Source organism: Chelonia mydas, chromosome 10 (assembly GCF_015237465.2).
Source record: "Chelonia mydas isolate rCheMyd1 chromosome 10, rCheMyd1.pri.v2, whole genome shotgun sequence".
Lineage (NCBI taxonomy): Eukaryota > Metazoa > Chordata > Testudines > Cheloniidae > Chelonia > Chelonia mydas.
The window spans coordinates 64998497-65011150 of record NC_051250.2 but is presented as its reverse complement, the minus strand read 5'-3'; the positions used below and the strand labels follow the sequence as shown (position 1 = coordinate 65011150).

At 38.9% G+C, this 12654-nt stretch overlaps 1 protein-coding gene across 4 annotated transcripts in view; it reads right to left on the bottom strand.

Annotated features, from left to right (window-relative positions):
• Positions 1–2470: 2470 nt before the first annotated feature.
• The window catches only part of TRPM7 (transient receptor potential cation channel subfamily M member 7), a 133267-nt gene continuing 123083 nt past the window's right edge, over positions 2471–12654 (bottom strand). The window contains exons 40-43 of one of the 4 annotated variants that reach the window (XM_043523964.1): positions 6365–10394; positions 4240–4337; positions 3778–3782; positions 2471–2742 (exon numbers count right to left, since the gene is read on the bottom strand). In XM_043523964.1, coding sequence (XP_043379899.1) covers positions 10264–10394 — 131 coding nt within the window. In that variant the 3' untranslated portion in view covers positions 2471–2742; positions 3778–3782; positions 4240–4337; positions 6365–10263. Of the gene's footprint in view, positions 2743–3777; positions 3783–4239; positions 4338–6364; positions 10395–11745; positions 11887–12654 lie in introns of those variants that run through there. The other 3 variants (XM_043523965.1, XM_043523967.1, XM_043523966.1) reach the window with 3 other exon arrangements.

Here is a 12654-nt window from a genome sequence, read left to right as displayed (position 1 = left end):
GATTGGTAAAACAAACACTGCAATTTGTTTGAACACAGAGAATGTACCATAAGGATTGATTCTTTACATTAACTTGGAGATATGGTTTAAAAGTGCCAGGATTTGCTGTTTCTGGAACAGCCTAAAAACCATTAATCTTTGTAGCCAGAAGTCTGAGTACAGTTTCTAGTAGCTATTTATGTAAGGTTATTCTTTGCTAAAAAAAAATTCTGTCTACTTTGGTTTTGCTCTCCTCACACTAGAGCAGGTTTCCTGAATTGCGCAAGACTGGGTTTTTATTAGTCAGTTTGATGGTGGTGTAGAGTTACATTTCCTGCTTCACCACTCAGTGATTCTATATTTTTAAGCAAATGGAGGAAAACTGTACCTATCAGTCCCATATGAAAGTCACATCACGCTGCATGAAAGAGGTCACTGTAATGACAATGGACTTTTCAGGAACACATTTACCAGTGCACTTGAACTGCACTTCCTTTAAGTGTCAACTCAATGGCACAGGATATACAGCAGTTGTTCTGGGGGAACCAGAGGAGTGATGCTTCAGATGACTCAATGCCCTACTGCTAGACAACTCAAGAGCAGTCAGTCAGGGGAGAGCAACCCCGTAAGATATCAGAATCAAGAACGCCTCAGAATAAAGAAGAATTTTGCTAGTTAGTATCAGGTTTGTACAGGATAAGCTAGAGGGGAGTGTATCTGTGCTCTGCAATTGACTGGGCTGGGAAACTTATTAAAAGAGAGGGAATATAATGCCCTGGACACCCAGTGCTCATCCAGGAGCTTAGTTTGTAAAGATCCATGGCAGTATCCATTGCTGCTGCTCCTGACACTAGATAAGTGGAAACTATATATTCATTTCAATGTCCCTTACTAAACTACAAGATGTCAGGCTTTCCCTTAAGTAATATGCAAAGCCCCATCTGTTCCAGGATTCTGTGACTAGCACAATTTGCCACAAATTTCACTGCCAGCCACAATCCTGTGTTTCAGAATCTAAGGTTTTAGTTAAAAAAAAGTTTCAGCCCTCATGGTCGTGAAGAAAATATTGAAAAATGAATAAAGTGTAACTGAGGCAGATGCTGTCTTCCTGAGCCTGCAAACAGCTGGAAGCAATAGCTCCAAGAGGTGTGAATTTCCTCATTCCTCAAAATGGGTTAATGCAATGATGACAATTTATGTATTAACACTTAGCTATATCTCTGCTGATCAGTCTTCATTTTAGCAAGAACATCCACCTAATATGCTTATTAAACAATTCCAAACTGCCTCTCCAAATGCCAAAACTCCAACATGTCCCTTCCCAGTTGCCAAAAAATACAGCTTGCCCTCAGTGTCTTACATGATGCAAATCTGAATTGTCAGGATATAAGTCTACATGATACTGAAATAAGAAAGGGGGGTGAGGAGAGTGTAAAACTAAACTGAATTTAATATCAGGATAAATAGGAGCTACTGATCCTACTGTATTATTCACCTTCACATTTAACTACTTTAAAAGCACTTTCTAAAATTTATCTGGAGCTGCTACATAATTCTGAGTCTGCCATACCAGAATGCTGCAGAATCCAGAAGACCTGCCACAGAATTCTGGTTCAGCTTCCTGGAGTGTGCTCATGCCTTGGCTATGTAGAGTAAAAGGTGGCTCTTTTTAACAGCATTTTGTGGATTTCTTACTAAGCATTCCTAGAAAATGTATTTTCTACAATTATGCCGTATGTAAATATTCTGAATAGTTCTGTCACCAGTTCTAAACAAATCAGAAGAATTGTTGTTTTTTAAAATTAAATAGACTAAAATATGCAGTTCTCCAGTTGCTTGTGGTATCTGATGACCCTGATGTGAATAATTTTAAGAATCAAGAGGCACCTGAGTCCCTAATTGACTCTTCTACCTTAAATGTCCCACCTGCTGGCTCTGCTTCTGGAAATGAGAAATTTCATTTAGGACTGCAACTACTGACATATCAACTTGTAAAAAACCAACATTGGACTTCACTTCAGGAAGAGAGATTATAAAATAAAAAAAAGAGACTTCCCATATCTGTAAATGGAAAAACCTGTTGCACAATAACTTTGAACTCCTTGAACGTGCATTCCTTTCTGTGCAAACATACATACTAGAGTGAAGGCTTCATTATATAGCTAACAAATCTGACTGCTCTAGCATAAGGTTCTCTAATTGTCCGCAGTGCTTTGATTTAAGTTAAGCACAGCCATGGAGCATCTCAGTGATCAGGGAATCTATGATGGAGCCATCCACTCTCAGTGGCAATCACAGTTGAGTTTGTCTGTTTCTCCCATTATTTGGGATTATCCCTTTAATTTCCTTGCAAATTAAGACCACTGAAATAAAACGACATTAATCTTCTGATAGCAATGCATAGTATAGGAATGCTATACATAATATAGGAGTTCAAGCAGAAATTAGGGTAAACAAAAGTTAAGGGAAAAAACCACAGGTGGAAATTAAATTGCAAAGAAGTCATTTCTCTTTATTGTAGTTCAGTAAGACACACTTGAGCTCTGCATCCCAGGGAATAGTTTCTTGGTTTTTTTCCTGATTTTTATCATCTTTTTGACAAAAACAGTCATTAAAAGAATCTATTCCCAATTTGGAATCCAGGTGCCATTTCTAGTGGTTTAAATTCCATGGTTCCTTCTACTGAAGGATGCAAATTTTTTTGTTCCTGATGATCTTCTCACAGCTTCCTCCATCCTTAATTTTTTTGACTGCTTCCACAATCTAAAATCAAACCAAGACAGTAATACATCAGAACCCAAACTGCTATAGTTTTAGTGTTGGGGTGGGCAGCCCCCACGTCGTCAGGCAGGAAGGGGTTAATGAACTGCCTTGAGTCCCAGAAATTAAGACTAGCCCTGGCTCGATTTACTGAAGTTCCTTTGGAATTAAGATATCTGTGAATATTCTAAAACACTGCTCTCCATTTGGATTCCAGGGACTTTCCCCACCGTTACTATTTAATCCACCTGCCTATGCACTTAGCAGTCCTAATCTTGGCCTCCTCTCCCCTCACTGTGATGAAATCCTCTTGAAGGCGTTTCTGGTTCAGTGTAACAGCACACAGCTTTGACAGCTTAATGCATCGAGTGCCAAACAGCAGCACCATTTTTTAAATCTCACCTTATAAAACATCCTTTTCTCTTCAGCCTGGGACTAAGGTGTATACGGCATTTTGTGATGTATGCATAATAAAAATAATTACTTATCGTGATTGGCCAGGAGACAATGGGAGCTAGCTGCTAAGCGGAATACTACTAGTAAAGGTGGGGATGGCAGTGAGAAGAGCACATGGTGTCGCTGACACTGGGAAGGAGGCTGTGCACTATATTGGGAGGTGAAGAAGTAGCCACCAAATGCTGCCAGGAGGAAGGAGAGAACTCTGCTGCAAGGGACGGGAAAGCAGCCTGCAACATCTGGTTTGAGGAGATTGGCTGCTCAGCTGCAACAGGGGTGTGGAACAGGAAAAGGCCTGCGTCTGCGTGGTAACCCAGTGCTTGTCAAAAGCACTGGAATTTACCAATGGTAACCCTCCTAAAAAGGGTGGGCTGCCATTGGCTAAGGGCTGCTGACACCCATGCATGCAGGAATATGACTAACCTTTCTAGCTTCCACCCACAATCTGGGCCCTTTATCTGCGACCATATTTTTTTTTGGCACTGGGTCAGTCAAGCTGCTGCCTTTCTGTGGGGTGATGCACAGGCACATTTGCTATCTGAGACTCTAGTACACAGTCTAACACCAACAATCAGAACTTACATCTTCTGAAAAAGGAAAGCCAGAGGTTTCGATCTTAGAAAATATCAGCTTGCCATTTATCTTCACTTCAAAGCTTCCTGCAACAGAGAGATTTTCAGGTGCTATTCTAATAACATTTGTTGGGCCCATTTCTAATTAATAATGGTCTACCTCAGTTGAAACCCCACCTCCCTGCCCAAAGTTTTTGGGAAAATCAGCTTTTGCATGTGAATCTGGGTTGGATCCCGTCTTTTATACTGCTAACACATTTTCCATGTGACCATCAGCATATCTTACATGTTAACTCACTAATGATGATACAGCATTCTGTCATAAACAGCAAAAAGCAAGATCAGGACTTCCCTATGATTAATATACAGTTTAACTGAAACTCCAATTGACGATAGAGCTTATACATTTTCTACAAGACTTAGTAGCACTTGGTACTATTAATAAAACCTGTGTATTATTGCAATATCTTACCTTTCCTTCCCACTTCGCCTGAAATCTCCGCATCAGGAACTTGCTCCTTGATTTTCTTGGCAAGCTCCTGATAACGGGCTGTGTACCCTCATCCTCCACTATAAAACCAAAGAGCCAAAAAAGGTTTAGCATCTATAAATCACTAATTAGCTTTAGGTTGGCAATTATGGATTAAGGATACATAGTTATACTAGAATTTCTAGCGTAAATGTACAAAGTGAAATCCTGGCCCAATTGAAGTCAACGGCAAAACTTGCATCAACTTCAATGGGGCCAGGATTTTACCCAAGTCTTTTCTTACAGTGAGATCATCATCTACGGTCAGTCACACACAAGGATCAGCAATGTTGCTGTGCTACTGAACAGCAACACTACTAAACTGATTTGGGAATTTCTAGTGCTGTATTTCTCCAGGGAGACACTTCTGTTATCACAGACTGGTGATTATAAACCTATAAGTCTACCAGTAACCTGCAGGTTAAGGTTTCTTTATTGTTGCAAGCTGATATGTATTAACTTGCCCATTAATACAGCCTCTCTCAGATATTTCTTAAAACTACAGTACGTATAAATTATCCTCCGGTAGGATTAAGTTTTATTTTTAAAGAGTGTGGGTGTAAATTATTTTCTTCACTATGGAAAAAGGTGTGGTTTTAAAATAAGCTAATTAATATGTGTTTAAAAACCCTACTGCGTTATGGCAATTTGTATTTTAACACATTCACCAAGTTTCTTGGAAACAAAGACTGCTTCATAAAAGGAGGAAATCTTAGATATGTTTCCAAACTGGTCTTCTGGAATTTGCATTATGAGCCTTCTTTTGTGGTGACCAGTTTAAGAGGTTTTCTGATTGCCTACTCCAATTCAAGAGTCATTGCTGGCTTAAGTTTTCTAAATTTTTGTGATTCTAGTCTAACAGAGGCAGAGATCTGAATATAGCAATGATGTTGCTCCAACTGCAACTTCTTGGGCATGATATCAGGAGAGCCCAAAAATACATTGCTTATGGTTACTTTGTAATTGCCACACAAAATGCAGTTTAGGGCAGTCTATTTCTGAGGTTCTCAAGAACCTCTCCCGAACAAGACATGCAGAAGAGTTACACAGGCAGGAATAAGATGAGACAGACAGAACAAGGACAATACACAAAACGGGCAGAGGGAAGAGAAATGGAAAAGGGAAGGTGTTATTTTTAAACCATGTAGGATACACCTTAAATATAATAATTAGCATTAGCAGATCTGTTAACAAGTGATGTACCTACCAACTCTGATTCATCTTCAGAACACTTCTGCTGAGATAGTTAAGTACTATAACTTCCACATTACAAATAGGGAAACTGAGGGAAAGTAGTTAAGTGATTTGGCAGTAAGGGGCAGAGTGGGATTTTAACTCAGGATTTCCTGACTCCCATTCCTGTGTTTATTCCTCCAGCCCACACTGACACCACGTAAATTTACATCAACCAAGCATGCAACATTGTAGTGCAATTCTGGAGATGTGCACGAAGTGACATGTTTTATTCAGCTTCTGCATTCCACAAAAAAATTATAGCCCTTTTATATAAAGTCAAATACACTGTTATTCATACTATATTCGGACAATGACTCATAGCAGCCGTAAAAACAAGGCATAGGGAGGAAGCAGAAATTAAGAGTTATACTGAAAGTTACTGTAGATTAAAAACTTTAAAATATGATTTTGTTCCTTGTACAAACTAGCAGAAATCTATTTTACATTCTTCTCAATGAACTCCTGCAAATTATATACTTTTAAAAAAATATAGCTAATATATATATTGATAGATCAAAATTCTCATTGGCTGGTACTAATCTGAGATACTAAAATGTATTGAACCAGCATATAAATTAATGTTATATGTTTAACCTTATTTTGTGAAATTCAAACTAAGGCCCAGATCTGATCCATAGGATATGGGCAGACTGCAAAGCATGGGTGCGGCAAGTCCACCTCTATGCCGAAACTGACTTAATTTTCCACACAAAACACTCATAAAAAGGAACAAACGTTAACTATAAAAAGAGAAATAGTTGCATAATATCCAGAAGCCTCTCCAGAAGTGTCATTAGTACAATACATTTTAAAAATCTAAGTGATCTCTTACCAGTATTCAACATGCACTGTTACTCCCATGCTTTCTGTTAAAGTCTCTTTTTCCTCTTGCTGTTATAAATTGTGTGGTATTGATTTAGAAACAACCAGAAAAAACTTGGGTAGCTGTGGAAAAGTGCAGTCACAGGCTGAAAAACAAGTGCTGCTCCTCTCCCAGGTCACATGGCTGAACATCGGTAGCTAGGGAACCAGCCCTCTGGGTGGACTCACCTTTTATGTACTTTCGTGACAGTGCAGTTAGATTGTTTAGCTCTGACATACGTCAGCACCTAAATACTGCAAGGGAACAGTCCTTAATACCTTCTGTTGCATTTGATTGATTGTTTTATTTTAAATTAACAAATTAATAACATTAAAAGGTTCTGGATGAAAGGGATATTGATGGCTGAGGAAGTGAGATTGCACTTTATTTTACAGGAAGTTGAGTCAACAGCAAAGAAAATGCCTAGTCATTTTAAGATCACATATTATGCACATGAGTCCATCAGAATGCTTTTTAAAAAAATAAACAATGAAAAAATTTTGGAAAATCTAGCTGAATGTGTCAGCTAAAGAATATCTTCTGGGGAAAATATTTCTTTAATTGTGTAAAGTCAACAACAAATGCTCCTTCAGTATGAAGATCAATTCAGAGTTCCATATTTTCATTATAAAGGAAAAGGGAAAATTTTAATACATATCTTTTAACAATAGTTTAAGAACATACTAAAATCAGTTAATTGCCATTTGTTTTCAGATGGTTCAGAACAATTCTCCTGAATTGGAATAGATTTTAAATCTTTTATTTTCAAAAATGTAGAAACTTGTTGAAAATATGGACTTTCAGTATTGTACCTATTTCTCCTATCTGATATTTTAAAGTATGCAGTGGATAGTTTAAAGCAGAGGTCTGAAACCTGAGGTAAAGGCACCAACTATGGTGAATTATGAATCTGTTTTTGGGGATAGGGAAAGGATGTTGAATATACTTTGCTGATTCTTATGCTCAGTCATGGAGAAAAAGAGCAATCTTTACACACTTAAATTTAAACCTGGTCAGTTATGATCTTGATCCCTGCCCCCTCTAAATTTAGCTGAAACCAAACCAATTAGCATGGAATATCATGCATGTTCCAACAGGGAGAATTATGTTAGATAATTTGAGGTTAGTGGGACAATGCATTTGGCACTTAAGAGTATTGAAAATTAAGGGCTATTCACTTTTGAAAAAGTCCTGCTCTTTTTTCACCACATCTCAAACAGCTTGGGAAACTGTTTGCTTTTAATTTTTGTTGTTGTTGATCTCAAGGAGAATTAGTGCCTTAAGGACTATTTTTTGAGATTGTGATTTTCTTAATTCTGGAATCAGAGCAGTCCCGTCCATAGGAAGGACCAGGACAACCATGCTTTGGGGGGCTCCACACTTCAGGGTCCAAAGGGCCTGGGGGGTTAGTGGGTAACCTGGTGCCGGCAGCAGGGGTGGGACAGGAGTGGAATGGGGGTGGAGACTGGGCTGGAGGATGGGGGGGGTTGTCCCTGGCCCAGGGATGGCCCTGTCCGGAATTATTTTATATTTTATCTGGCACTAGGAAACCTGTAAATCTTATGAAACAAATGTGTTCTCGAGATGGCAATGTACATGGGGTTAGACTCACCCACAGCTCAATACTCAAACTCCTGCAGGGAATTCCAAGTCCTGCACATAACTTGCAAGCTTTGCAGGAGTACTGGTCCTAATGCATTCTCTGCTCCATAGTGGAGTTGCTATCTGTCACACATCAAGATTTCAAAAGTTCAAAAATGGGTTTCAAAAAATAAATTCACAGCAAAACACTAGTTGAGTTGGTATGAATAAAAACTCCATATTGTCAAATGTTTGTGTCTAACTCTCCTAGCCTGCAAATTGTGTGTGTGTACATATGGACACACATACCCACACTCACCCAGAGTTCTATTACATTTTTTTCCTGTAGTAACTGAAATGTTTTTATAATCTTGCTTCTATTATATGTCCTTCCAGGCCCTTGATCATATTCCTGAAAAACTGCCTGTGGTAGACACTCCCTCTGAACACATCCTTATCTGGTTCATTAAATGTTAGTTTTGCTTGGCTAAAATGATGATGATACAGGAATTAAAGTTGAAAGACCAGATTTACATATTAAAACTTGTCTTCCAGTTTACTTAACAGCAATAAAGACAGAACTGCAACCACACCTACTGCTCAGGCTACCCCATAATTTTATATACATATAACTCTAATTAAGCAATGTGTTTCTAATGCTAAATAAACATTTTAATTAGCTTAAAATTTTTATACTCATGTTTATTCATTATTCAAGTTATTACATAGTTGTCCAATAGGGGAGTTTTTACATTTTCCTCAAGCTTCTGGCATTAGCCACCTTTGAACAAGGATACCTGACTAGATGGATCACTCGCCTGATCTAATATGGCAATTTCTATGCTCCTGCATAAACTCATATTCGCCCCAAGAAACCTTAACACATCCCTTTCAGATAAGGACAGCAGAAGTCTGTAAACAAGAATAAATTTATTTTAGATTTAAAGATTTAATGATATACAAAATGTATATAGTATTATATCTTTAATACACTTTACCTTTCCCCCATCAACATAAAACACGATTTAAACAGCTATTGTGTTCGTGCCTTAGGTTTGTATCTATAAGATACACTACTGAATAAAAAAAATTTATAGAGCTTTATATTGCCCTTCAATTAAAAATTACAAATTAGTACCTATGTAACAAACAAAATAAAAATCGCAGCATGAAACTTCAGTTGGACAACAGGTTTTTCTTGTTGAATACTCAACAAGATTTGGGACACTTAAATTACATTTTATTGGCATAAAGTTGCATTGCAATCTCCCGTACTTTACATAATGCTAATCCAACCCTAGTCTTTTTTTAAATAAGTACCACAAACAACATAACATTAAAGATGTTTCTATACAATTTTAAATACGTTTAAAAGTTCATGTGTACATTCTGATTTGATATACTGGTTTGATGAGATTTTTGGAAGGCATAACTTCAGAAGCAGTCATTACAAGAAAAAGCACTTCCCCGACTTGTTTCTTTTTTTTCTTTTTCTTTTTTTAAACAAGACAACTTCTTGTTTGGACCAGTATGTACTCTTTTCTACTATATGATGTAATTATACCAGTCTATCCTGGCTTTATTTGTTACCATTGGACAGTGACTTGATAAAACTGAAATGTATAAAAACAAGAAATTTCATTACACAATTAAGGCTCTATTCCATATAAACTGGCTTCACACCTATGAAGCTGAATCCTGATTCAGGAGACAAACTCTTTATTGGAATAGATCCATTTCTGACTTCAACCTCAGCATACTGGCACGATATACACAGATCCTTTGGATCCGTTCCCTTCCAAAGGCCAGATGAAAATACATGGCATCTAATGAGATGGGTCACTTCTGATAATGCCCAGGGAAACCTGACAATGAAGGAGGATGCAGTCTCCCTTTTCTCTAGCTGGCTGACAGTAAACCAGCTGCCAAACAGACACTTTGCCTTAAAACATCCAAAAAAAAGTCCTTTTAGTCAAGAGCCTATTGCACCACAGGATTAGACGAACCTCCATTGGACAAAAGCAAAACTAAAAATAACCTTCTCCTAAAAAGATCCTTTAAAAACATTTCATAAGTACTTGTCATTCAACCCTTAAAATAATCAGCTGCCAGCTCATCTCTGTAAATGGTTACCACAAGTTGTTAGGTCCTTAGATTATGGACCAGACATCAAAATTCCACTTATAATGCTTGGTTCTTTGTTTTGATCTCTCTTTCATCTGATTTTATGGAAGACAGATAATCTATAACTTAGTGACACTGTGTAAAGCCAGTGTTTGCTCATGTCATTACAGCATCAGGTGAATAGAACTAGTTGATTCTGATTCTTTGGTGCAGCTTCCAGGCTGAATTGTCAATTCGGGAGAATCATCCTGAGGAAATATAATTTTGTCAGGCGTATAGTCATTTCTCTTCAGATCTACATTGACAAAAGAAAAGACAAAACAACAACAAAATGAATGTTAATATTTCTTGGTTTGGTAAAATCAAAGGGCCATTAAAATCTTTAAAACACATTTAAAGATCTATGTATGCTTATATAACAAACATCTCCCGCCATACCCCCAATGTAAAAAAGGGAGTTTAAAATGGGTTGTTAACTGTTTACGCTACACTAAGGAAACTCAGTTTTAAAGTCATTTTCAGAACCTCTCACTTCCTTTCTCTTCTGAACCCACTGTATTATAACAGAGCACTAGCTATCATTAAGGTTAAGAGCAACTTTTCTGTTTCTAGCTTGACTCTTCCAAGTGCTCTAAAATCTGCATGGTTGCTTGGATTTTCCTGACATTTGGAATGCCTCATGCTGTGGTGGGATGCTGTTAGTGACCCAAATTTGGGACCATCTGATGCCATCCCTAGAGAAGAAAACTGCTTATTAAAATTGACATGTTTTGGCAACAAATTTTTGCACACAGATAGAGATCAACCAGGGCTGAAATCATCACACCAGAGTCTCAAACACCTTCAACAGAAATCTGGAAAAGGTTGGAGGGCATATTGCTAAAATCTTCCTGTCAAGGTTTTTATTATTATTTTGCGGAAATGAAATCAAAGTATTTTTGTACACAAAATAATGCTTGCTAGCATGGAAGAGGCACATTAGGTGGTAGAGGAGTTGGAGGAAATAGGGGTTAGAGGGGCTTGGGGCTGCATTGAGGGGAAGGGGGTTTATGGGAAAGGTGATTACAGGAAATGGGTGGTAGGAAAGGTGAAAGGGTTGTGGGGCTCACAGGGGCAAAGACACTAGGAAAGGAACATGGGGGTAAGTGATAGGGGGAGAATAAGGGCAGTGACATGTCAGAACCACATTCTTCCCTTCTGTGATTGTGCCAAGATCTGCCCCCCCATCCCACTATGTGCAATCTGAACCCCTCTTCATGCCCCCCTCATGGGAGCTGGAATATGGGAGGCCATGCCCCTTGGGTGGGTATCTGAGCCCTACTCCTCCCCTCTGAGTGAGAGCCAGGTTCTGGGGTTTGTTTTTCTGGGTGAGTGTCTGAGCCCCTCTCCCTGTCCCCCTCATGTGAACTAAGATCTAGGGGTATGAGCCTATTGCCCTGCCTGACCCCTCCCCCCATGTAAGCCACGGGAAGCTCTGCCCCACTGGTGGAAAGCTTTGAACAATCGTGCTCAGCCCATTAACCTGGAACACACTGCTGAGACTAAGGTGAGGAATTGAGAATGGGTATGTAAGATACATATCACAAACTCTTCAGAACTGGGGAGGAGGAATGGGAACATTCACTGACATGAATAGATTAGCTCACCTGTCTCAGAGCTATTGTTTTAGGTTATATGCACCTCCAAAGAGTGTTCTCATTCATCTGAGACCATCACATGGATATGATTGGGCCATTTCAGACCTCTCTGAGCCTTCTATGCCTTCAGGATTATCCTGTGCTGGATATCTGCATATTGCAAAGCCGCTGCTGATGATTTATTTTATACAATATTACAGTGGAGCACTAGTTCTGCTACTGTTAAGATTGAGAAGATTTTTCTGTTTAAATTTTTTTTTCTAAGTGTTCCAAAATCCACATACACATCCTGATGGTCTTGAAATTTGCTGTGCCTTATAGGGGCACAGGATAAGGTTAGTGATCCAAATTTGGGGACATTTGCACAAGATGTTTCTGAGATCCCGCCTCCCCTGATTCCCCTCCCCCCAGCTTTTCTTACAATTCACAGATTCTACCAACTTTTTTTGTGCACACTTAGCACAAAAAATGTTAATGGTTTAATGGGACAGGAAGGGGAGAGTGAGCTGGAAATGGTGGGTGGGGAGACACCAGTCTTCTCTCACACGCTTAAAGTTACTGTAATCACCAAGTAACAAAACAATCAAATTCTGAAGACATAGACCACGTCTGAGATTTCTCTCACTGGCTCTGTAAACAACTACACGCTCCAAACTTTTCAAAGTAAGAGTATAATTCCCATTCCACTTAAACAACAAAGTGTACCTGTGGGGTGAAGTGTGTGTGTGTGTGTGTGTGCTGTGTGTGTGTGTGTGTGTGTCTGAGGAGTGGGGGAACACTTAGGAAACACATAGCAACCATGTGACCTCGTGGAGAAAGGCAGTGAACTGGGAGCTCTATTCCTGGCTTTGCCACTGGCCAAGTGGTGACTGGCTAAGGCATATCAGTGCTTTGTACCTCAGCTTCCGCATCTCTATA